Below are 27,015 nucleotides of genomic sequence, written 5' to 3'. Positions count from 1 at the left end.
CAATAGGGTAGGTGTTGAGGATAAAGGACAATTGGGACTAGTAGGTAGAGACCCAGCTTTGGAATCAATCAACTAACACGTCTAACATGCATTTATGAAGCACCTACTATCTGTCAGGTGTTGTCCTAGGTGCGGAAGACTCAAAGACGCCTCCCAACTAACTGTCTCCATGTTTTAGGTGCTCTTGGAAATGAGACCACCTGCCATTATTTACTGGGGTTGGGAGACAGAACTCCTGATGGGTGAAACATCACAGAGGAGGCCAGAAGTCCCTGCTGCTTCTTCCTATTCTGCCTCCCTTTGGGCCTCTATCTTCTCCATTCTATGGGCCAGTGTCCCAGGTCTCCATCTGGCTCAGTCAGCAGGGGGCAATCTGGACTGGCCAAACTGGGCAGACCCATCATGTGTGGCTTTGTGTGGCTTCACTCCCATCCTTCCACCCCACTTGGTATAAAGTGAGAGTTGGCAAAGCTTTCCCATTCACTCCCAACATAGCTCCCTTCTGAGAGAAGAAAGACCTCCAGACTAATGTCTGAAGAATCTTGTCTTTATTTCTATGGGTCCCTCACTCTTTAAAAAAAAAAAAATGGGGAAGGAGTCTGCTGGATGGCTAAGGCCCATCCAGTTCCAAATCTATGGGTCTATAACCTGCATAGCCTTGGTCTAGTGCAATTCCTTCACTGTGCCTCAGTTTCCCCTTTTGTAGGGGATTAGCTATGCCCTCTCCTTTAACCTCCTTCTAACTCTGAATCTCTGACCCTATCCAAATGCTATCCAGACTCATCTCACAGGCCATAGTTCTGTCAGAAACCGTTAGATGGTCATTTTACAAGCAGAGAAAACTAAGGGGAAAAAGAGAAAGTGACTTTAATTCGCTGATTTAGGGAAGAACCTTCCTTGAGGGATTTCAGGAGAAGTGAATCGAATGCATTCTATGCTAAAATCCAGCAAACAAAAGGAAAAGCCCAAGCGCCCCATTCGCATCTAAATGCCCACCTCCTGGGCTGGGATGACCAGAGAGAGCATCACCCACTGGAGGGGCCAAGGGAAGGCTTCCCAGAGAGCTGGAGATGAAAAGAGCCAGTGTTCCAAGAAAGAGGTCCACCCACAGCCAGGAGGTGTGGTGCATTTCATCAATCATCAGTTAGGAAGCAGGCAGACCTGGCTGAGCCGGATTACAAGGAGGCTGGGCCCGCAGGCTACTTCCATTCTAAAACAGAGAAGAGAACTTTTGAAGAGACTTGGGAGCCTCAGAGATCAAAGCAAGAGAAGAGTCTGTGGAGGAGAGTAAGAGTAAGAAATCAGAATAAGGAAGCCTCGGGGTCCCTCAAAGTGTTGAGTTTGAGGTGCCAAGAGTGCTCGTCCTGTAGGCTTGGGAGCTACAGGTTGGGAGGCTGCCAACAGAGGTTTGGGCTGCAGGTATTAATTTTTGGCGACAGCATCTCACAAGTCATCATAATCCTAACTGCAGCTGACATTTCTAGAGCAGGTCCAAGTTTCCAGAGAGTTTGGCAGGCACTCGCTCTTTTGATCCCCATGCTGAGAAGTTGATGCTACAGGCATTGTGATCCCCATTTAACTGATAAGGAAACTGAGGTTTCCAAGAGTTTAAAAGACCTGAAAATGACTACGGGCACAACAACAATAATAACAACAAATCTGGAGGCGTTGGGGAGTGAGTGGAAAAGGGAACGTTCAGAGGGTGAGGATAAAAGGAGGTGCCAAGGGGAAAGAACCAGGGGAAGGAAAGGCCAGGGAGAAGAGTCTTGGTACAGGGACAGCGTAAGTTCTGAAGCAGTGGGTCTTAAACTCTCCCGTGCCATGCACCCTGTTAGTGATCTGGGGATGTCTCTGCGCCCTTTCTCAGAATAATGTTTTTAAATGCATGAAATCAAAATCCACAAGATTACAAAGGTACCATTTCTGTGGAAATATAATTATCTGTATCTATCTACCCAGCCATTTATAGATCATTTCAAAAGTTCCTAGATACCAGATAAAGAAATCTTACTTTAAGGTTTGTAGAAAATAAACATTTAGTCATTGTCGACTTTGCGCCAAGCATCATGCTAAACTCTGGAGTGCAAGAAGATGCAAAAGGCAGGTCTTCAAGCTAATGGGGGGCCCAGAATCGAACAAATATATACAAGGCACAAGAATAAATAGGAAGTCATTAACAGGGGGAAGGTGCTGGAATTTCCAGAAGACTTCCTGTGGGATCTTCGGTGGAATTTTTATTTGGAATGGAAAGGAAGCCAGGGAGGGGGGAGTTGGAGCAGAGGAGGAAGGACATTTCAGGCAGGAGATGACCAGAGAAAATCCCCACGCTGAGAGAAGGAGGGCTGTTTGTCCCTGGATCAGAGTATGTGGTGGGGAGTAAGGACTGAGAAGATGCTTGGAATGCCAGACAGAGCCTTCTCTATCTGATCTTGAAGGAGATAGTGAGTCACTACGGTTTATGAGGAGAGAAGACCAAGATCAGAATCCTACTTTGGGGAAATCCCTTTTCCGATTTCGAAGGCAATAGGGAGCCATTGGAGTTTACTGAGGAGGGAGGTTGCTTGTCTGGAACCCAAGTGGAAACCAACAGAGAGCCACATGGAAGAGGAGAAAAAACCTCCCAGATCTTTAAGGCTATTCCTTTACAGACAAGGAAACCAGCTCCAGAAAGCCTAGGTGACTTATCCAGTATCACACAGCTAATAAATGACTCAGGCAGAATTCAGACTCAGGTCTTTTTTATCACAAATGGAAAGCACTCTGTCAAATTAAACATGATCAGAAATATTCAAAAAAGATTTTTTAAAAAATACCTTGGATACAAATTAAAATACCTCTTCATTCATTATCAGAGGATAAAAATGGCCCTAGGGTTCTCCTAGCAGTCAAGCAAACCTCAGGCTCTGACAGGCCCCATCCCACTGGAAGGAAAGCTTCAAGAGGAGAGAAAATCTCTCCTCGGTTTGGATGGATGTTCCTCACTGGCCAGCACCATGGCCCTTGACTTTTGGGGGATCATGACCTCCTTTGGCTCATCATTCCCTCTTCACAATACAGTTTTTAAATGTATAAAAGAAAATAGGATTATCAAAGAAACCAACTATTCGGGGATATAATTATCAAATTTTTTAAAAATTATAAATCCCCAAATTCCAGGCTGAGAACTGAAGTTGGAGAATGGCAGCCTCGGGAAGACTGGTCCAAAAGTCCTAGGTCTTGAGTTTCAATTGATAAATGACGGACAAAAGCAGCTACACCCAAAGAAAGAACACTGGGAAACGAATGTGAACTATCTACATTTTTGTTTTTCTTCCGGGTTATTTATACCTTCTGAATCCAATTCTCCCTATGCAACAAGAGAACTGTTCGGTTCTGCAAACATATATTGTATCTAGGATATACTGCAACCTATCCAACATATATAGGACTGCTTGCCATCTAGGGGAGGGGGTAGAGGGAGGGAGGGGAAAAATCGGAACAGAAATGAGTGCAAGGGATAATGTTGTAAAAAAAAAAATTACCCTGGCATGGATTCTGTCAATATAAAGTAATTATTAAATAAAAATTTAAAATAGAAAAAAAGAAGAAGAAGAAGAAGAGGAGGAAGAGAAAGAGAAAAAAAAAGTCCTAGGTCTTTTGTCAGTTAATAAACATTAAGTGCCAGGCACTGTGTTGAGGGCTATGTGCACCAAAAAAAAAAAAAAAAAAAAATGACACAAGACAGTCTCTGACCTCAAGGAACTCCCAGTCTTAAGGGAAAAACCCCATGTAAACAACTCTGTCCAACAAGCTATCTTGAAATAAATGGGAGATTAGCAGCAGAGGAAAGGGGCTAGCTAGTGTTGGCAGGAATTGGGAAAGCCTTCTTTGAAAAGGTGGGGTTTTAGCTGCAACTTGGAAAAAAAAAAAAAAAAACAGAGTTAAGCCAGGAGGCCAAAATGAGGATGGAGAGAGCTCCAGGCATGAGGGAAAATGTCCAGAGTTGGGGGTAGTGCAGCTGAGAAACAGCCAGGTGGTCAGTGGGGGTGGGGAGGAGGTTTGGCAAAGGGAGGCAGGTCTTCCAAAAGCTCTCAAGACCAAACTGGATTTTCTTTTTCATCCTGGAGCCGATAAGAAGTCACTGGAGAATGGCAGGTGGGGTGGGGATGGGGGAGTGATATGGGTAGATTTGTCTTGCAACTGATAAGGGAAGGCTGGCCCAGAGTGGGATATAGTAACTCATAAAGACCATTGGTTAAGACATGGCGGCTTGGCCATCTCTAGTCTGGTTCATCAGAGCAGATTCTGGGAGCTAGAAGACATCTCAGAACCTCATCTTCTCCAGAACCTCTTTAACCCCATCATTCTGCAGGGGAGGAAACCAAGGGCTCAGGGGGCCAATTAAAATCACTTGTCCAAGACCACAGAGGTAATAAGGTGTTAAGGAACCACATGACTGATAGCTGACAGACCATTTAGTCCAGATGTAGAAACTGAAGGGGCACCAAAAGATTTTCTCAAGGCCGTAGGTTTGTGTCAGAGGTCCTCTGTGACCACAGACGCTATTCCTTATAGCATAAAACACTGCCTTCTTCTAGGAGAGGGCGCGTTTGATCCATTGATCTCTGAGTTATAGACCCAGCCAGCTTCCATTCTGTTAACACTGTCAGAACTTAGTGGGGACTAATATTCTTCTAATGACACTGTATGGCATCCCAAGGTGGAGATGACACTAAGGATCTTTAGAAATACTTTGTCAAGGCAACATTATATAGTAGAAAGTGCTTGATTCAGCTGAACTATTTCATATCCGAATAAAACTCTGACAATTTACCAGATTTTTCAGGGCCTTCGTTCCTTCATGTCTACAAAGAAAGAGTCCTCAAAAGTCCCTTCCAGCTAGTGGCATACTGGTAAATATTTAACAATCAGCTCTCTGAAGAAAAATTCTAAGCAGGCCATAGTTAAGTTTAATGGGCACCATTTTCTCTATCATATTCTTAAGCCTAGACAGCCAAGCAAACAATATATGAAGTCCTGATCTGCAGCCTTTGTGGATTACTAATGTGTAAATATTTATACTGAAAATTTAAGAATCAGCTGGCTCCAGCCCACACCTGTTTCTAATTCTAGATCTACAATGCTAAGAATGACCTAAAGATGATGGGTCTAAGGTACAATACTACTGAAGCTCTATAAACACGAAACAGCAAAAGCCAAAGCCTCATGGACCGACGATGGCCAGACAGCATGGGGGCTAGCCCAGCAGTATGATAGTAGCTGCCCGTGCAATGTTAGAAGGTTGAACACTGGACATTACGTCCAGTGCATGCTCAGGTAGATGCTCAATGAAGGGCTGATGGGTTGCTGCAAACCAGAGAGTACCTCATTGCATGAGAAAGCCAGGCTCCATTCTGACTCCCACTAGTCAGTATAAGAAGGATCTCCTTAGAGAAATTTACTAGTGAAGGGATATACAAAAGGCAGGGGTGCTGCCCACACACTTCTCGTGTCCTTCAACCTCCAACTAACCTCTAAAAAAAATGAAGGCAACATCCAAGTGGAACAGAGCATTTTGATTAGCCAGGCCAGCTAAAGAACTGAATCATATCCATCTTGATTTTGTTAAGGAAGAAAAAAAAAAAAAAATCACCCCAAGCCATTGGTTAAAAATCCAATCTCTCCGAGTCAGTAAATTTGTTGCAGGCCAGGAATTTTATCTGCAGCCCTGAAATCCCACCACATTGATTTACAAAGTGCCAGTTTTCTAAAAGCTCCAAGCACACCCTCAGAAGGATTGGATTAACTGATGCAATAATCCTGGGAGGTGAGCAAAAGCAAAAGTCCTCCTCCTGCCAGAAAAAGGGCAACGGGGAGAGGAAGAAAAGCTCTTGTGTCTCTCTGAGAGTCAATAACTTATCTGAAGTCACCCAGTCTCACAGCTAAGAGGGTCACTTGCGGCAACTGAGACAAACATTTTGAGATTTTTAAAAATAATTTTACTATAATTTTTCCTTTGCAAAAAATACAACTAAGTATAGGCAGATAGTAACATTTTAGTTTGGAATAAACATTTTTTATTTATTTTCTCTAGTATGTACAAATATGTTACCATATAAACTTGGTCTCTTGGGAGAGAGGGGATGATGTTCTTAAATTTTAGTGCTTTCAGTGTTCATTCTAATCAACAAATACTTCTAAGGACTACTCTGTTCTAGATACAAGAAAAAATAGTCTTTGTAGGAGACAGTGTGGTTTAGGAGAAAGACCCTTCTCTGGAGTATGGAGAGCTGAGTTCAAATCCCACCTAAAATGACTTAAATCCTATGTGAGCCTAAATTTCCTTGGCCATGGTTTACTCATTTATAAAATCTGAGAATTGGACTCTGAGATCCTTCTAATGATGGGTCTTTGCTGTTGCCCTGAGAGAACATCTATTCTAACAAATCCTATGGATGTGACATGACCTACAGAAACTGATCTGGGAGGAGGGCACATTAAAATACATCATATATTTCTACTTCCCATTTTCTTCAGTTGAACTGCTGTAAAAAAAGAGCTGACCTATGGGAGGAAGCCCCCAAAATGAAAGCTGAAGTGAGTACAGATGAGGAGAAGGCAAAGGGTGAACCAAGGATGGAGATAGGATGGTACAGAGAAGGTGGCAGAGTGAAGGGGAAGGGGAAGAGGATGGGCTATTCTCAGTTTCTTTATCTGGGATTCTAAGACAAAAACAATCAGCCTTTGTCCTCAGAAAACTTATATTCTACCTGATTAATGACATAAAAATGGAGGGAGCAGCATGTAGTCAGTGGAAGATGATCAGTAGATATGGATTAAGCAAATCCCCTGCACCAGGCCCAGGGCTGGGCAAAAACATTCTGTGCAGAAGCTCAAAATCTAGTGCAAATAACGGCACAGATAAACTATGGTCTTGGCCAGTTGTTTCACTCCTGTTTGAGTCTCTGTGAACCCAGAAAGGACAAGCACTTTGCCCAAGATCACACAGCACAGTCAAGTTTCTTTCCCCTACAACACGCTGCCCCTTTGTGTCAAAAACTGTGTTCCTGGTGTGGAACCTGTAAATGCACAAGGAGTTGGGCATGAACAACTTGCAGAGCTACAACAAGGGCAGAGTAACCAGAGCTTTGGCCAGGATATCCACCGGGGAGGATGCCCTCCTCAGCCCTCCTGTAGTCTGGGTTTGTGGGGCTACCAGTCATACCCTTTCTTGGGCCGGCTTTCCAGGGATGGCATTAAACACTAACCAGGTAACTAATGGAGTGGGATCTCTTTCGTAGGATGGCGTTCCGCAAGCCACATTAACTACAGAGATTTATAGCAGCCAGGCCCCTTGGCGATCCATGAGTCCAGCTCTTGCCTTCAACAGACAGAACATGGAGATCCAGAGAAGCCACACGATTTGTTCAGGGCTCGGAACTTCCAACGTTCTCAACTCAACCGCAACACGGCTGGATTCCTGGCTCCCCGTCCACGGAGCCCTTCTCTGGTGGTTTGAAATGTGACGAGAAGGTATTTCCAAGTTTCTGCACAGGAAAGCCAGACATCGCCCATCGGAGGGCCCCCACGCCCCTTCCTCCGCCCAGGCATGCAAACCAGGACCCATTTCCCACATGCCGCAACTAGCTGAGCGGAGTCTGGCGAGGCTGGAATGTGAGGACGTGAACCTGCCTCTCCTGAGGCATTCCTGGACTCGCTGGGGCCGGCCAGCCCAGAGAAGGCTGGGAAGGGCTCAGAAGGCAGGAGTCCTCCAACAGCAACGATGGCACCCAAACTGAGAATGAACATCGCCCACCCCCCACCCCCCAAGCTTCCTTACTCAACTGCTCCTGCTTCTTATTCCTTGGAAAAATACCAGACAGACGAGGCATTTGGGAGGGGTGGGGAGAGAAAAAGAGAGAAGTAGAGAAAAAAAAGGAAAAGAGGAAGAGAGGGGGGGAGAAGGAAAAAAAGAAGGAAAGGAAGAAAAGAAAGAAAGGAAAGAGGAGACAAAGAGAGTCAGAGACAGTGAAAGAGAAGGAAAGAAGGAAGAAAAGAAAGAAAAAATGAAGGAAAGATAAAAAAGGATAGAAGAAAAGAGAAAAAGAGAGAAAGGGAGAAAGGGGAAAAGAGAGAGAGAGAAAGAAGGAAAGAAGGGAGGAAGGGAGGAAACAAGAAAGGAAGGAAGGAAGGAAGAGAGAGAAAGAGAGAAAGAAAAAAAGAAAGAAATCCATTTGAAATTATAATATTCCCTGAAGCCTGAGGAAGGGAAGGCACCACACCCTGAGAGCCAGGAAGGAATCCTGTTTCTTATTCCATGGTGTATTTTGAAAGCTACACCCGAATAGCCTGAATGTGTATAATTATGTCACCCCACCAGAGATTAGCTAGGTGTATCCCTTTACAGAATTCACGGAGGAATTAGGCCCACAAAAGAAGGGGGGCGGGATCGAGTTATTATTAGCTTAAAAAAAGATAGAGAAAAGTTAATAGAGCTGTAAGAACTTCAAGAATGTCATAATGAATACAATGACTTTCTTCCCGGGGCCTTCTCGTCATGGGGTAAGATGGCGGCTGCTTGACGAGGCGTGTCCCGTTCCCATGACCCCGAGCTGCGTTTCCCCCCAGGTGACCCCCGGCTTCCCTTTCCCCCTGCAAAGGCCGCGCTCTCCTGAGCTGAGCTGTCCAGACTGTGTCTCCCGCCAAGCCCATGTGATCGGGCCTTTGAGCACTTTCTAAGTCTGTCACCCGAAGACAAGTCCCAGGCAAGTCACAACTTCTCAGAACCTCAGTCTCTTTGTTTATAAAGGGATACTCTAATACTCCTATTTCCTCATAGGATTGTTGTTACCAATGACAACAGTGACTCCTATTTTACAGAAAAGGAAACTGAGGCACAAGGAGCTGACTTCCTTAAGGTCTGCATTTGCTGATCCTCCATAAGCGGCTTTCCTTTGCCTCTGGAGTTGGGGTCCTTTCTCTAGTCTCAGCTCAGAGGCCGGGGGGATGGCTGCGTTTTCTTTTTTTGGAATGGACCAGGCCTCTAATTTAGCCTTTGAAAGAAGGGAATTTCCTTGGAGAACCCAAAGTAAGTCTAGCTTTGCTTTCATAACCCCCACCAAATGATTTGAAAGCTGAGCCTCAGTTTCCCCATTTGTTGAATAGGGCAAGTCAATAAACCTTTATTAAACACTTACCATGAGCCACATATTTCCTATGCTAAGCCCTAAGACTAGAAATATGAGCAGGAAGAAAGAGACCTTGTCGTCAAAGGGGATGATAGCCTACAAAAAGAAGCTGAAAAGGGGGAGAGGGGCAAGTGGAGAAGCAGGGGTGGGGAGACAAGAATTGGCGTCAAGGTCTGAAAATGCAGATATAGAGCTGTTAAGGGGATGCTAAATGGGAGCCTGGATCCTTCCTCCAATAGAAGTCCAGGAAGTTCCCTCCAGATGGGGGAGGGGAGAATTGGGAGCTGGAGGGGACATTCCAGGATGAAAATAACCTCAAAGTTGAGGGAAGTTCCAAGGTGAGATAGCAGCTGAGGAGCAGGGGCAAGATCCTGACTATCAGGAGGAAGATAAAGGAAGGCCTAGGTCTGTCCCCACAATGGAGGCCATGCAGAGCATCCTGTGGATAAATATGTATCTTAGGATCAAAAGATACAGACTAGGAAAGGATCACAGGTCATTTATTCCCCTGTGCCTCAGTTTCCTCATTTCACAAATAAGGAAACTGAGGCAGAGGGAAGTCAAAGCGACTTGCCATAGCTATATTTTCAAGTTTTTTTAATATAAAACCTCTCTCTGGGGTCTGCTCCTTAAAGTATTATAATCAACAATTATCAACTATTATTATCACTACTCTGTCCTGACACCTCTTGGGCAACTCTTTACCACAAAGCAGGTACCCAACTGTCCCACCAGAGGAGGTACCCACACCAAAGAAATCCCTGCACTGCCCTAAACATAAAAAAATACTCTAACTCTGCCTTCTGGTGAGAGCCTTAGATTAACAAGAATTAGCAGCGGGCAGTGAGCTTTGCTGGCCAACACGGTCACCGCTTCTCTCCATGTGTAAAGTGGAACAGCATTTGAAAGGCAACTGAGGCTGCGGGCAAGCCCCTGGGACTAGGAATCACAAGCCATGGGTTTGATCCCAACCCTTCCACCTTCCAGCTGCAGAACATCTTAGCAGGGTCCCCGACCCCTCTGAAGATCTTTCCTCATCAGTAAAGCAAAGATGGTTCCTCTCTCCCAGCTGCCTCTTGGCTTTGGAGAGAAATATCTTTCAGCTGAACAAGTATCTGCATCTTTGGTTATTGTCCCCTTACAATATTTTTTTCTGAAATTCAAGAGAGAGAGTATACAATTCACAGAATATTGGAGTTTTGCCTTAGCTAACATTTCTGCCACGCTAGCTTATTTTACAGATCAGGAAACTGAGACCCAGGGAATTGAAGTCTCACAGATAACTTGTGGCCTCTTGTCAGTATTGCCCTCATGAAGCAGACCCTTCTTTGCAGAAAAGAGCAGTTTGGTAGATCCTGGCGGGCCAATAATGAATCCTCTGGCCTATTTCCATGGGCCTAGAACAATTACTGCATTTTCCGTGATCATTACCTCGCAGAGCAAGATTCAAATCCACGAGATCAATCATGGGATTCGTTTATCATTTGCTCTTTTCAGGAACTAGCCGTATTAAATCGCCTCACCCCAGTAAACAAAAACAGATTTGAGTTTGTTTAATTCCCACGAATTTTACAAGAACTATGGAGATTTGGAAGCCTCTCTTAAAAGTACTTTGGCTTTTCCCAGAGTGAGCAGAAGTGTGTAGCACTGTGGCGCTGGAAGGTCCTGGGTTCAAGTCTCTTCCCTGCCACATTCTGGTTTTTAAGATCTCAAAGTCCTCAATTCTGCACATTGTAACTTGGCTGGCATTGGGAGAGCGCCTCGCCAACAGATGTTTATACTGAAAAATCACAGGCCCAGTATATTGTGCCCTTAAATTTGGGCACAAACAGGTAAAACATGGAGGGGGGGTATCTAATCACCTCAGTCTCCTCCAAGTTCCCTGGAAGGTTTACTGGAAAGGGGAGGGAATAGAAGAAAGGTTTATGTGATTTCCAGTTGAACAATACACCAGGCTCCCCTCTGCCATGACCTAGATAGTGGTCCTTTCACATTAACCCTCCCATCAAAGGGAAGTTAGAAAAATGATTGCCTTTGGCCACTCTGAGGCTGCAATTCCTTTTCTCCCCCCTCGCCACCCTAGTGGGAAAGTCTGTCTGGGAACTTCAGATTTCTGGCACTGTCCCCCGGTTGGCCACCATTCGGAGAAGAAATGAGGGGGCCTTGAGCTAAACCGACACAACCTTTTCATGTCTTGGGTTTTTTCCACCAGCTCCCAGGGCCTCTGCCAAGACTGAGGGCTGCAGGAATCCTTCCCACCAGAGAGGGGAGGCCTACTGGCCTTCTGCACCAGAATGAACTTTTCAAGATGACAGAAATGTGAGCGTGAGGGCTGCCAGGTTGGGAACACGAACAGCTCCGCGTGGGTGTGCCTGGGTGTGCGTCCGTGGGTGCAAAAGTGGAACGCACAGGCTCTTTCGGCTTCGGCTGTCCTGTTCTCTGCCCCATATGCTTCAGAGCCCTCGCAGGATCAAATGAGATATTTATAAAGGGCTTGGCCTAGCAATACTAGGCACTTAATAAGTGCTTCAGCCTTCTCTTCTCTCCCCTTGCCTCTCAATTCCTGCGCTGAAAGCTGGGAAGGAATCTTTGCCATCAACCTGCCCCATTTTACAAATGAGGAAACTGAGGTGCAAAGGGCTGAAGTGACTTGCTGGGACGGGGGGATCACTGTATGCCCTCGAGATGGGATCTGCCCCCAAGTCTGGCGCCATGCCATGTCTCTGCACTGCCCAACGATGCCCACTCTACTAGTTTTCCATCTCTCTTGCTCATTGTCATCTCTCTTAAGTCTGAGGGGGATGTCACTTCTGGAGCCAAAGCCCCCAGAAATCGACCTTCCGCCCTCCTCGGCCACCTGGGATGCTCTGGACAAGCCATTCCTTCTCTCTGGCTCGGTCCCCTTTGAACAAGCCGCCCTTTCAGGTGACTGCCAGCTCTGAAAGGATCAGAAACCCCCGACAAAGCATCTCCCCACGCTAGGTCCTGGCCACCCACAGAACCCCAATTTGCCTCTCTTTGCCTCTCACCCACAGAACCCCAACTCTCCTCTCTTTGTCCCTAACCCACAGAGGATGGGGGGCTGCCCTTCAGAGACAAGATTCCCAAACTGTAAACCCTGGGCGGGGTGAACCCACGCTGCTGGCCGAATAGTCAGATTGCTACCAACTGCGCGCTCGCTGAAAAGCTGCTGTTAACCACGCTGGCTGGAGACTTGGGGGAACGGCTGCCCAGCGCATGGAAATGCTGCTAAAGCAGAATCCACTGGGACGCGGGGACAAGGTAGCCCAAGAGCTCAGTCACATTCATTTTAGAGAAGCGTATTCCATCCTCCCACCTCGATGTCAGCTGTCGCTGAAAGACATGAAGGCCTTCCTTTGAAGTACAGAAGGATGGAAACAAAGTGGGTGCCCCCAACTGGGGGAGAGCCAAACAAACTGGGGTGTAGGGTCACGAGGGCACCATCAGATTCAGTAAGAAATGATGAAAGAGGAAGTCAGGAAAAGATGGAAGAACTGCGAAGGCAGATAGAGTCCCGCAGAAGCCCCCATCCTGCCTTACTAGCTGTGTGATCCTGAACGAGCCACTTCGCCTCCGTCTGCCTCAGTTTACCAATCAAACATTTACTGATCCCTTACCCAGACCCGAGGATGGGGATGTAAAGCAGCTTCCTGATCTGTGAAAAGGCTTGTGTCAGAGTACATAGATACATGCTCGCTACATTTAGAGTTAATCAAGACTAAGAGAGTGAAATGACTACAACCTTTACTTCCACTGAACTCAGTCCCTTCTGTGACTGCTATAATGTTACTTTTAATGGAACTGGAAAAATTCTGGATGGGGGAGTCTCTAGATCCTGGAAAAGATCTCAAGTTCAGTTTCCTTGGTTTTAGAATTCGCACTCAGGTTGCCCGGCTTCAAATCTCGTGTTGTTCCCTGTGCTATTCCCGCCTCTCTGCTGCTGTGAAAATAAAAGACATCAACCAAATTTCGGTTTCTTTTTAAAGGAAGGAAGCTCTTTGAAGGCAGGGACTGTGGAATTATGTCAATGCATCCCCGGCACCTGCCATAGTCATTGTCACGTATCAGAAACTCCACATGTGTTTTGTTTCCTTTTTTCCCTTAAGCTGTTAAGGGAGAAAAAACTGAGTTTGCAGTCCTCCCCATTCTCTCTTGGTACATTCAGTGTCTCCAGCTGGCCCTAAGAGCCAAGGAGGGGAGTAGGCAGGGTGCCCATCTGTGCCCCTGCCACCTGCTCTTCCTAAATGCCCAATAATTCAGTGTCACTTGTGTTTACTCCGGACCTCCGGCTGGCTGCCGCCCCCTCCTTTGAAATCCCCAGACTGGGCCCTTACTCTCCGCAGACACAGAGCACTTGGACGTTTTCTATCTAGGAAGATGATTGGGTTGGAATGACTGGGATGTCCCCTGAGATAATTGGGGGAGGGAGACGGGATTTGCGTTTGTGCTGATAAAGTTAATCAGTCGCCAAGCATTTATTGGACCTTCATTCCATATCAGGACTGCGCTAAGGTCAGATACAAACAAAGGTAGTCATGGCCCCTGCCCCCAAGGAGCTCACGTTACAATGGCGGACACAACCTGCGAACTGCAGAGTACAAACACCCACAGGAAGTCGTCTCAGAGGGAAGGTGTATAAAATTTAATTTTAAGATATTTAGCTTCCCTTTTCTGGAATCACGGAGTTTTCGGGTTAGAAGAGCCATTGTTGGCCATAAAAGAGCCCCCATTATAATGAACCACTGCTGGAAAAATCTCCTGGGAGGGGGAACTGCCCATTCCACTTTGGGGCATGTCTAACAAGGAAGCATTTCCAGACATAAAACTTAACTTGGCTTTTTTGGCCCCTTCTCTCAGGGGCTCCTGCTCCTGCCTTTTGGGCCAAATGAAAAAGTCTATCCGTAAATCTCTTGCACATCCAGGCCCTTTCCTATCTGTCCAGTCTTTTTACACATCATTTCCCTCCTTACAAAGTTCAGTCCCACAGTTCCCCTTCCCTCCCCGCTACACTTCATTACCTGGCTCCAGTCTCACCTGTCCTGGCTGTCACCCATGTCTGCAAAAGGCCCACCTGTCCTCCTCACTTCTGCCTCTGAAATCCCCAGTTTCCCTCCAGGCTCATTTTAAGCATCACATCACCTCCAACATGGAGCCCCATCTAATCACACACCTGCTAGTTGTCCTTGAAATGTAATTCTATATAATTTTATGTATGTTTACATATGGGAGTATATCTATGTGGACACAGATCTCCAGACATATATACATACAAACTCCTATATGTTTCCTACCACACTTGTTGCTTTCCGATTAAAATCCTACATAGAAAAATGGGAAGGCTTCCTTTTAATTCCAGTGCCTTCCCTCTTTATTTTTGATTTACCTTGGCTAGAACTCATTTTGTTTTTATTTGTTGGCATGTTGCCATGAGTGTTCTTGAGAGAAGGGCTTGATTCTGTTGTTGTTGTTTTTAATCCCCAAAGCTCAGCATAGTACCTGTCATGTAGTAGTGACTTAATAAATATTGATAGATTGATAATTTTTGAGGAGCCCTATTTTCCTCATCTGTCAAGTAAGGAAGTGGGACCGGAGATCCTTCCTATAATCCTCAGGCACCTGGGCCTCCCGCCATTTCTTCCCAGGTAAAAAGAAGGGTTGGACAAAATGATCCCCAAAGTCCTTTTCTGGTTTCAAATACTAGGATCTGAGGAAATCACAGCTGGGCTCTATGTAGCTAGGAGAGGCAACCTGGCATAATGGCCAGAGACCCTGCCCCTGGAGGGGACTGCCAGCCATTCCTCAGCTGCTCCCTGGCTCTGTGAACCTCCCAAAGTTTCTTCATCTGTAAAATGGGGGAAAAGGGGACATCTAATTCACAGCTTGTTCCTGAGGATCCAAGACGACTTGTGTAAAATGCTTTGCAAACATTAAAAGGTAACAGAAAAGGTCAACTATTAGGATGCTGATTATCATTCCAATTGTGATTTTCTCCACCCAGAAGATCTCTAGAAACAGTTAATGGAAACCCTGGGCTTGGGCCTGATATCTGTGGAGCAGGAAAAGGGGAGGGTTAGCTTGGCTCCAGAACTCCATTTCAGGCAGACTTTTGAAAACTTCAAAGTTAAATGTACCCTCCATTCATTTCTGGGAAACTGGCTTTGCCTCTAATAGGAACAAAAGAAATATAAAGAGAGCTCCCTTTAAAAAATGGAAATCTAACCCCCAAATGTAAGGATGGCCAGTCTTCCCTGAAGCCCAGCATGTAAATCAGCATAGCTGAGTGCAAGATAGATTTCCTGCCCTGCCCAAATTTCAGTGTTATCATTCCTAATATTTTTTTTTTACTAAGAAAATCCAAACAGTTTTTAAAAGTTCATTTTTCTTCCTCATAGATGTGTGAGAAGAACTGAGGGAGTTTTCTGAAAACCACCATAGGGATTTCTCAGAGAGGAGACAAGTGAAACAGTCTAGAATTGTGGGTAAAGAATAGGCTTGGATTCAAACCCTACCTGACAGGCTGGCTGGATGACCCTGGACAACTGTTTCCTCTCTGCCACGTCAGGAAACTTTCTAAGACTAACAGATTACAGAGCAAGACCTTCTCCTGAACTTCTTCAACAAATGAAATCACAGGCCCTATCCATTTTAAAAAAAAATACTACATAAGAAAAAATAACAAGATTTAAGGTAGCCAAGGTATGCTCCTTCCTTTATTGGTCGAGTGAGTTCCCCAATGCAGAGGGATGGGGAGCTCTCCCCAGCCCAGTGTCAAAAGAAAACAAATTAATGGATGGTATTTGGGAATCCCCCTGGATTCCAAACTGGGTAGAGTTAACAGAGGAAAACTTGTCTGACTAAAAAGCACACAGGATAAGGTATGAATAACAGGCTGCTGGGGAGCCTTCGCACCTACACACACATACATACACACACGTGTGCGTACACACAGAGAGATCTGCTATGTTCTTTTTCCCTCTTAAAATTCCTTGAAGTTCACCCCCCCCAAAGTATAACAGAGACTTAGGGGAGTCAGTTAAGGGTAGCTATCTGATATTAAGTCAGAACTGATTGTACTGACAGGTAGGTACCAATCAGGTGCAGAGGAGAATCGATAGCTCCTTTGTTCTCAGTTTAACAGATAGATATGTGCAATGGAGAACAAACTGAATTTGGAGTCAGGGGTTCTTAGTCCAGCTCAACTACTTTTCTTTATGCAATCTGGGTCAACTGAGTTATCTTTCTGGGTCTCAGTTTCCTTATCTGTAAAATGAAGATGATACCCAAGATGTTACTAAGGGGGGGAAGGACACAGGATGCTTCTGCTTTGAGCTGATATAGACCAGGTTCAGTCTTGGCAAAGCCCGATTCCAAAGAGAGGTGTTCCAGCACTTTTTACTTCCTTACAGACTCCATCCCAGAGGCCCAATGAAAACCTGGACAACAAAGGTTGGAGCCGGTCACATCTGGGGCTTCCCCTTAAATAAGGGAAAGGCCCTGGGCATGTGAATAGATGCCAAATATAGGACAGCTATTTAAAAGCTGTTTTACAACGTAACCTTCCTCAGTGAGCATGACCAGGGAAGAAGGGATCCTTTCCCAGACAGTATCACATCTGATCCCTCTATTTAAGTCCCAGGATTGTAAGGGACTTCAGGCCATCCAGCCCAGCCCCTTTATTTACAAATAAAGAACAGAACCTCAGGGAGGCCATAGGAATACAGAATGAGAATCAGAAGGGCCTCCAAAGGTCAGTTGAGTCTGAGGCAAACAGGGTGAAATGAGTTGTCAAACTCATACGGCTAGGAAGTGTCTCAGGTTAGATTTGAACTCAGAAAGATGAGTCTACCGACTCCAGGCCCAGTGGACTATCTACTTTGTCCCTCAGTTCCCTAAAGCAGGGTTACAATGGCCTTTAAAACACAGTGACTGGTGGCTACTTTCCCTGGATGCTTTTATCAAAATTTAACTGGGAAAACTTCATGTAAAAGAGTCCTAACATTGGTAAAATTTTAATTCAGAACCACTCTGAAGAGCCTAGTGTACTAAACTGAAAAATAAATCTGTTCTACCTTCCTCCCCTTCTCCCCTAAAACATTCTGGTTGGGACAGGACAGGGATGCCTTGTCTAGGACCCATAAAGAGCCATTCAGCCATATAGGATTCTGCTTTCTGACTGTTTTGGAGGGCCAGAGCTTATTCCAAAAGACTGAGAATTCTAGACAGACTAGCAGTTTGGAGACCCAAGTTCAAATCCCGACTACTCTTTAGAAGGAATTAATTTCATCAAAACTTTCAGGCATATATATGCACACACATGTATATATTTACACATATGCAAAATACACACACTCAATGTTTATCTTTTTGGATGTTCACGATCATCTTGTAATCCTGATTTTACAGATGAGAAAATGGAGGCTCTGAGAGATGAGTGACCAGTTTACCAGTAAGTGTCTGAGGCAGGGTTTAAACTCAGGTTGGCCCCACTGAACAACCTGAGCTCTATCCAATGGGCTTGGGGTAGTCTAAGGGCCCTTGGGAATACATTAGGCACTCTATACAATTAAACAAAATAATATCTGCAGAACACTTAACACAATGCCTGACATACAGCAGACACTTAATAAATGCTTATTCCCTTCTCCTTCCCTCTGCACACAGTAGGAACTTAACAAATGTTTGTCTGTTAGTCAAACTTCTCTGAATTTCGGAAAGCATTATGGTCCCATCTATTAAATGTAGTGATAACAACCAATCTTGGCCCAGGCAAAATTCAGATGGGGCACTGTGGGAGACAGGAAAAAGCATTATTCCCAACCTACCCAAAGACCCAGACTCAAATCCTGGTCCTCACTATGTCAGAGATCCTCCCCAAGTTATGTCACTTAACTTCCCTAGGAAGTTTTAAATGAAGGCACTGGATTAGTTACCTTGGGGCTCCTATTAGCTCTAGATCTATGATCTTATGAAGCTCCTTTCCCATGGCTGGGTGGATAGAATGCCCAAGCTTGGAGTCAGAAACACCTGATCTCAAATCCAGCCTCAGACACTTACTAGTTGTGTGATCTTGAGCACTGTCTGTCTCAGTTTCCTCCATTGTTAAATAAGGATCACAATAGCAGCCGTCTCCCAGGGGTATGGTGATGGTGTTTGGGACATAGCTGGCACGTAATAAATGTTTGTTTCTTTCCTTCCTTTCCCTCTATTTCTAGGGTACCATGGAATGAAGAAGAGAGGAAGATGGAATATAGTTAGAAATCAAAGGTAATATAAATACAAGAGTCATCAATACTTTATAAAAATTTGAGTTTTTAGGCTAGATAGACCCTAACTTCTCTTTAAGCTTGAAAATCAATAATTCTCTGAGTTCTGGAAACCAGTGGTCCCATTTGTTCCTACTGAAGCCCAGAAATTTGTTAATACGAGCACTTTGGCTGTATGTCTTTGGGAGAAGGTTACTCTTGTCAGTGACAGCCCCAGATTCTTCCTATTTTAACTCTTCCTCTGACCCAGCTGCAAACATCATTAATTAAATAGTTGACTTTTAATTGGGCTTTACAAAGCATTTTCACATACAGGCTCTCATTTGATCTTCACCACTATCCCCCTGAGGGGAAGTAGGAAAAATATTAGTCCCATTTAATAGCTGAGCAAAGTCAGGCTGTGAGAGCTTAGGTGACCTTGATTAAGATAGCAAAGCTAGTGAGTGACCCAGAGAAGGGCTCATAGTATTTAAATACCAGTAAGAGACATTCATGGTCTTTTGATGCAATAGTCCTTAACCTCCTTGTGGGTCATGGACCCCTTTGCCAGCCTGGTGAAGCCTAGGGTCACTTACTTAGAATATAAAGGTCCATGCCTACACTCATAAATGAAGAAGGTGCCAAATTTAGTTAGGGTTAATGAAAGGAAGGGGGGATTTTTTTTAAATCCCCAATCAATTTCACAGATCCCCTGAAATCTATCCAAAAGTCTTTGAGGATTCATGGATCCTAGATCAATTAACCCTAGTCTAGTCGAACTCTCTTATTTTACAGAAGGGGAAACCGAGGCCCAGATAAATATCATCACACAGGCAATCATGGAGAGCTATGATTTGAACGCAGATCTTCTGATTTATAATGCCTGCCCCTTTCATCCCACCACTGGCAAGAATAAACTAATTGCCATTTTGCAATTTGATTAAAAAGAAAAATTCAACTTTCCCACTTGGATATGATAAATTTGATATTATAAAATCATATTTGATATGATAAAAATTCATATATATATATATATAAATATGATAAATGATAAATCTGGGAGAGCACGGCTTTGTAAAACGTATACAGAATGAATAAAAGAAAAACATCAAGGTGGATTTTGCTTTCATTTGTGGAGGGATTAAAGGTAGTTTCCTAACTCCATCCCAACTGCTTGGCTTTCCCTTTAATATGGTAACAGACCAAGGAATCCCCTGGCAGTCTTTACCATGCAGCTTAAATGCCACCTCCTATAGGAAGTCCTGATTTCCCTAGTTAGTCATAATTTCTCCCTCCTCAAACAATCTCACACAGAAGGTCTCAAAAATCTTAGTGCAGTTTTAAACTCAATTAAATGCAAATTGAGCAGGTACCTAAGAAATGCTGTATGGGTCTGACCATTATTAATGGAACTTTTCCATTTGTCAGGGCTCCCTTTAATAGCTAAAGTTGGGTGTCGTTCCATCTGGCTGGCATCTTGTAGTTTTTTTTTTAGGCTTTGGTTTGTTGGAGCAGAGGAAACAGGCTCAAAAATCATTTTTCCACAAATTTTTTTTTTTCTGTATTTGATACGATTTCTCTGAGTCATCTTCATGGATGTGGGGCACTATGGATGCTAGACTACAATGAAGAGAAGTCAAAATTTCCAATCCTAACTTTCCATCTCTTAGAGCTTAGTGACCTTCATTTGTCCAAATCTCACCAATTAAAATAAAGCTCCACAATGATTGGGAATCAGCCTATATCACTCAACTGCTTTTAGGATTGGATGGACTAAGGTGAAAACCCTTTGTAGAACACAGAATTCCATGTAAAACAAAGGATTTGAGTAAGAAGAGTTCTTCGGAAGTCAATCCCCTCATTGGCTCCTGGAAGCAAAGGTAGGTTTTTTTTTTTTTTTTTTTGTAGTAGTTTCTAGGGACAAACTAACAAGCAATCATTACATGTCTATTATAAAAATCTGGACTCAATCTTGTAAAAATGAATGCTAAAAATGTCTGGACATGTAATTGGTGGGAGAGGAGGGGGGAATAAAATATTATTTTAAAAAGTTTCTGGGACAACTAGGTGGCGCCAGCCCTGAAGTCAGGAGAACCTGAATTCAAATCTGACCTCAGACACTTAATACTTCCTAGCTGTGTGACCATGGGCAAGCCACTTAACTCTAATTGCCTCAGCAAAAAAAGTTTCTTATGGTAGGTCCTGAGAATATGAGGACAAAGGAAATGGACCTTGCCCTCAAGAACCTTACATTCTAATGGGGAAGACAACAAAGTAAACAGAGCTGGAAAGGCAAGAGAAATCCTATTCTAATGACATGGTATGGAGATGAACTGGAAGTATCCTAGAGCCCTGATACTTCTGGCTTTTTAAATTATTTCCTATTTCTCCTGTCCACAGTTCATTTTGTTGGCATGTAATTTCCCTCCCCCCCCAACCCCTTCACATTGCAATCTCCTTGAGGGAGGGACTGTCTTTTAGTTCCTTTTGCACAGTGACCTCCACACAATAGGCACTTAAATAATGTTGATTAAATTGAATTGAAAGCTCACCTGTGAGGAACCCATGAGCCAAAAAATTCATATATCACTATCAGTTACAACTGCAGAAGGGGGAAAAAAGATTCCAATGGGCAAAGATAAAAGGATATTACTAAATTATTTTCCAAAAAAGATGGATATGGATAAGGGAAACAAACTCACATTAGAACTAGGAGAGAGAGAGAGAGAGACCACTTACTCCCAAGGTGCTAGAAAGGTCCTGAAGGTAGAATATGGATTCAGGAGCCAAGTCAGGATCTCAGAAATCTGTTCTGGTCTCATCCCTCTCTATATGTAGAACCTGAGGTTCAGAGAAATAACTTGTCTAACTCGCAACTAGGTCTCCTCATTTCCAGGCCGGCGCATTTTCCTCGTCTTTATCATCTAATCTTTCCTGCTTTGTCTTTCCGTTTCCCCTTCATTTCGTAATTGACACTGATAGATTGTAAAGTATTTTAAGTGACATTATTATTAGAAAATGAAACAGGCGGACACCACAGCTATTATTATTACCAGGTCCATCTCGCGGCTCGCTTACTGGGTTTCAGAGACGTAAAAAGATCCGACCAGGGTGCCACAGCTGCAGTCAGAGGCCGGACCCCGGCTGACAAAGGGCCTCCTGCTCCCCAAGTCCAGCCCTGGGTCCTGCCTTCCGAGGGCAGAGGCCGAGTGGCCGGATCGTAAGGCAGGTGAGGATTAAAACGTTCCTGCTACTTGCAGAGCCTGCCTGGGCCCCGTGGCACCTGCAGCCCCTCTGTATGGGGGTGCAATTATAATCCCCGCCCCCCAGCCCTGTCTAATTACAAACTCCTGTCGGGAGTGCGTGTCTCTTCCTTCTCACATACAGGAGTCCCGCTGACTTCAAAGGGAATTCTAGATCGTCGTGGGGGAGGGGAGGCTGCTGACTTGACTTTGTTTCTTTCCTGAAAATGTCTGCAAGCACAGGCTAAGCCGGGCTTTAGGCAAGTTAATAATGATGTCTTTGGTTCCCAAGGTAGAAGCGCCCCTCACCCACCTCCTTAGGCTCCCGGGGAGCTGGAAAGCACTTAGGGCATAGCAGCCACCCCCAGGGGGCATCTGCAGGCACCAACACGCTCACCGCAAAAGGACAGACCACTAGGGTCCGCCACTCTGGGCTTTGGTTCAGCCCAATGGGCAGGAACCACTTGGGAGGGAACCAACCGGTGGCGCAGCAGAGTCCTGCAGGAAACAATCTCGACTGTGGAGGAAGATCTGGGTGTGAATCTGCCGTTTCTTCCCAGAGGGGATTTGGGCCATTCCAGAGGCAGAGGTCAGAGCAGCCATGTAGCCCAGCCCCCAACCTCACCCTAGAGGAAACTGAGCCCCAGAGGCACGAAGGGACCTCCCAGGTTTACACGTGGGACAAAGAGCAGGCTCAAACTCCACCCCAGCTCCTTTGTCTACAAACTGGCCACTCCTTCCACCTCTTAGGGGCCGGGGAATGGGAAAAACGGAAGAACGGGGCCATCCCTGCCCTCAGCAGGTTGACAGTCTAAGGGAAGAGGGGGAGTAGCAGATGTACAAGAAAGAAATACAAAAGAAACGCAAGCATTTCCCGAAGGAGAGGGCCGGGTCTCAGGGCTTCATGAGCACGATGGAAAGGCCCTCCCCCGGTGCAGGTGGGCGGCTTCTCCGAAGCAGCAGAGTGAGGACAGTTGCCCAGAGCTCTGGTCTAGGCGGAGACTCCCAGGATGGGCCATGGAGGACCCGACCCAAGGTCTTCCCGAGTCCAAGTCATCTCCTGAACTTTTACCACATTTACTCTCTCTTTAAAATGGTTAGAGACAAGGCTGGACTTGGGATTTCATTTCCTCAGAGATCTCCCCATTTCCTAAGGCAGGGCAGCACTTCCTTTGCAATTTTTATTCTTCAGGGTTGCCTAAGGGCAAAGTGAGGTTAAGGGACTTACCCAGGGTCTCGCAGCCAGACTTTCAGAAGTCATGCTGCACCAGCTCTCTGCACATTATTCTGCCTCTATTCCAAGAGAGCCATTGGAGAGGGAGAAAGAGGTAAAGAGGAGGAGGAAACAAAATGGGAAAGTCCTCTAGGAGGAGGAAGCCCAAGGTACGGGCCAAAGTTTCCTTTTCTAGAAAATGAAAGGGCTACCCAACCTCCGAAGCCCCTTTCTAGCTCAGAAATGGGCTAACTGAACTCCAGTGCCTGATGAGGAAAGCCACTAAGAAAAGACGTTCTCCCCTCCGTTAATGCTAAGTGCTGACCAGGAAGGCTATTTCACTGGACTTGGAATCAGGCTTTTGACCTGAATTCAAAGCCTTAGACAGTTAGTAGCTGTGTGACTCTAAGCAAGTCACTTAACATCTCTGCCTCAGTTTCCTTCTTCTGTAAAATGGGGGTAAGAACTAGAGGATGTCATGAGGATCAAATGAGATGGTATTTAAAGTGCTTTGCAAACCTTTAAAAAACCTATAAACACACACTATATATTAGCTATTAAAAAAAAAAAAGAGTTGACAGGTTTAAAAAGTGTTTGCCATGCCTGATCTTCCTTCGCACACAGTACAGACTCTCTGGGAATCGCTGCAGATGAAAAACCAGTCTGGGGAAGGGGAAGCAGCTCGCTCCGGGAGAGGAAGGCCCACGGGAGCCGGAGGCCCACGGGAGTCGGAGGCCCACGGGAGCCGGGCCCCTCGTGTTGCCAAGCACGCCATTCTCGCTCCCAAATGCCTTTTCCAGCGAACGGCCCGCTCTCCGGGCCCCGGCTCTCGCTCTGACCTTCATCCTGGTATGTGGCAAGGGGGGCAGTACTCACCCTGCTCCACCCCCCCGAGGCAAACCTGCAACAGTTGATAATGGACTCCTAGAGGCGAGGAGATCAGTTTTCAACACACACGCATACAGAGAGAGGGGGGAGGGGGAGAGGGAGATAGGGAGAGGGAAAAAGAGGGGGAGGGAAGAAGGGGGGAGGGAGAGAAAGAGGGGGAGGGAGAGAAAGAGGGGGAGGGAGAGAAAGGGGGAGGGAAAAAGGGAGGGAGGAAGAGAGAGGGGGGAGGGAAAGAGAGGGAGAGACAGAAAGAGAGGGAGAGACAGAAGGAGAGGGAGAGACAGAGACAGTGACAGAGACAGACAGAGAGATACAGAAACAGAGACAAAAAGAGAGACAGAAACCGAGAAACTCCGTATGTATAATCCGTGCCTCCGCTGGTGCAGAAACCTCAAAGAGGATGAAGGTCAGACGGGGATAATAGGCCAATTTAATTCCGAGCTCACAAGGTGTAAGCAATTTTAATTACGGTCTGCCACTGAAATCACACAAAGATCGGATGGCATCTCGGTGCAACTGCTCATCAAGGGAGACAAGAGGCTTGTAATTGTAACCGGCGCAGAAGCCCGGCTAGTGGCCTCCGGGAGCGAGGCAGGGAGGGAGAGAGGGGAGCCGCCGGCGGCGGCGGCCCGGGTCCCGCCTGGGAGAAGCCGAACCCAGGCGCGGCTGGGAAGGCGGGGAGCCTCGCCCGCTGGAAAGCTGGGCTGCGGCGAGTCGCGGGGCCGAAAGCCGGGGCGTGGGGCCGGGCCCGGAGCAGAGCTTCGGACAGCGCGGCCCCAGGGCTCCGGAGCCTCGTCTGGGCCGAGGCGCGTCCGCCCCCCACCCCCTCCTCCCCTCCTTTGTTCCAACAATTTGCTCGGATGTAGCGGCGGTTTGCAGGACCAGACAGACTCCTAATTAGCCTGCGCCAAACCCGGCTCCACCGCGTACCGAGACACTCGAAGACCTCCCGAGTCCGGGGAGCCGCGGGATGTCGGGCAGAATCGCCGCTCCGGAGTCGGGGGGCCCTGAGTTCGAATCCCAGCCGGCCCCTTTAGTAGCTGCGTGTGCCCCTCGGGCAAGGAGATCCTCGGCCTATGCCTCAGTTTCTACGCCTGTAAAACGAACGGAGTAGGAGGCGATGGCACCTCCGGAGCGCCTGACAGCTTCGGAGCTAGGCTCCGGGGAGCCCCGGGGCTGCGGCCCAGGGACCGAGAGTTTCCGATCGCGCTCCCCTCCCCTCCCCCAGCGCTTCCCGTCCGAGGAGGCGCCGGGAGCCCCGCAGCTGGCCAAACTTTCGGCAAACGAGCGGGAAGCAGCGCCCCGCCCGGCCCCCGCCCGCTGCGAACTTCGGGGAGGATTCGGTCCCGGGGATGCCCGGCGGCCGCGGGGGGCGTGCGAGGCGGGACGCCCACCCCGGCCGGGAGGGGGCGGCCGGGCCCGGCCCAGCCCGCACCCGGAAGGAAGCCGGGACAGCTAGCCTGGTTTCGCTTCCAGGAGTCCCTGCGCTGGGGCCGGAGGGAGGAGAGGATCTCACGGCGCGGATCTGCCCGCCGGCCCCCGGCCGGGCCGGAGGCGAATGCCGCGGGGGGCGCTGTCAGGGCCCCCGGCTGGGGCAGAGCCCCGATCCCCGCTCGGGAAGGGGGGCCGAGCTGACTTTGGGGGATCGCGGACTGGGGAAGACTTGCCGGGAAGTCAAGGGGAGCGAGTGGACCCCCTCTCGGACACATTCCCCCCTCCGCTCCCCCCCCCCGCCCCCAGCTGTGACCTCTCCGAGTTGTCTGTCAGGGGCCCGTCCCAGGCCTAGGGGGAGGGGGCGCAGCCGGCGCCGACCCGCAGCCCCCCAGTCCCCGCAGCACACCCTGACACTCGGGCTGCACCCCTGCCTGCAATCAGTCCCTCCCTCCCTCTTCGATCTGGGAGACTCTCGCCTGCCACCGAGCTCCCAGACTCGGGGGTGCTCCCCAAAGTGGATTACGTCGCCCTCCGAGAGCCGGAGGGGAGGAGGGGGGCGGTGGGGGCGGGGGGGAGCGGAGGGCGAAGGAGGGAGAGCAGAAAGAAAAAGAAATCAAGTTTGGAGGCGAGCGCTTCCCCGGCCGATCCCCGTCGCCATGCTTAGGATTCCGGGCGCCCCCCCTTCCCTCTTCTTTCTTTCAAGTAGATACTGAAACTAGGCCAAAACTTTTCTTCCCCTGCCTTTCTCTTAGGCACTAGACTGAAATGTGCCCCACGGAGCCCCATGGAGCCGGGCTTTCTTAGCGACAATGGGCAGACTAATTAGATCATAGAAGCGAGCCAGTGATACTGTAACTAGCAGCCAAACAAGAGCGGAGGAGAGAGCGAGGAGGAGGCGAGCCCCGCCACTGACGGAGCGACGCGGGGAGACCGGGCCCCCGGGGAGCCGGCGCGGGGGCGCCCCCGGAGCGCGGCGGGGCCGGGAAAGTTTGCCCCTCGTACTCACCGATCAAGCCTCCCACCAGGAAAGCGATGACTTGGAAAATGAGCAGAATCCCACCGACAATGCAGAGCTTCTTGGTGCTCATGTTCTCTATAATTGCCCCAGCCATATTTCCGCCTTTCCCCCCTCCCCGGCTCCTTTCTCTCCCCGGGCTTTATTGCTCCGCGCGTGCGGGAGGGGTGGGCTTCTCCGCGGCCCCCTCCCCTCGGGCCCCTCTTCTTTTGACGCTCCGGGCACCTCCGGGCTCCTCGGCGGCCGCCAAACTTCAGGGGACTAATGCTGGCATGGGCTGGGGGAAGGCTGCACTGATTAAGCACACGAGCCGGCTCGAGGTCGGGCTCCCCCTGTGCCGAGAGCCGTGATTGTGCTCGCTAGCTCGCTCTGCCACGGGCTGTGGACGCTTTAAAGGAGCAGGCAAGTGGATCACATGACTCCTCTCTCTCTCTCTCTCTCTCTCTCTCTCTCTCTCTCTCTCTCTCTCTCTCTCTCTCTCTCTCTCTCTCTCTCTCTCTCTCTCTCTCTCTCTCTCTCTCTCTCTCTCTCTCTTCCATCTCTTTTCTTCCCCCTCCTCCATACCTGTCTTCCCTCAATTCTATTTTCCTTTCTCCTCTGTCCTTTCTCTCCTGCCTTCACTTTCTCTTCCCTCTCCCTCTTTTCTCCTGCTCTCTCCCCCTCTCTCTTTACCTCTCTCGCACTGTGCCTTTTCTTCTCCCTCTTCCAGAGTACCTTCTCTCCTATTTCTGCTTCTTTTCCTTCCTTTCTCCATCTCCTTTCCACTCCCCCTCTTTTCTCTCCCTCCTTCTTT

At 47.4% G+C, this 27,015-nt stretch overlaps 1 protein-coding gene across 1 annotated transcript in view; it reads right to left on the bottom strand.

Annotated features, from left to right (window-relative positions):
* Positions 1-26,625, bottom strand: part of WLS (Wnt ligand secretion mediator) — a 112,933-nt gene extending 86,308 nt beyond the window's left edge. Inside the window, exon 1 of the mRNA XM_051999455.1 lies at positions 26,214-26,625. Within this exon, the coding sequence (XP_051855415.1) occupies positions 26,214-26,319 (106 nt within the window). The 5' untranslated portion in view covers positions 26,320-26,625. The remainder of the gene's footprint in view (positions 1-26,213) is intronic.
* Between the last annotated feature and the right edge of the window lie 390 nt (positions 26,626-27,015).

Source organism: Antechinus flavipes, chromosome 4 (genome assembly GCF_016432865.1).
Source record: "Antechinus flavipes isolate AdamAnt ecotype Samford, QLD, Australia chromosome 4, AdamAnt_v2, whole genome shotgun sequence".
Classification (NCBI taxonomy): domain Eukaryota; kingdom Metazoa; phylum Chordata; class Mammalia; order Dasyuromorphia; family Dasyuridae; genus Antechinus; species Antechinus flavipes.
The sequence above is the reverse complement of the archived record's forward strand: the minus strand, read 5'-3'. Positions and strand labels throughout refer to the sequence as shown.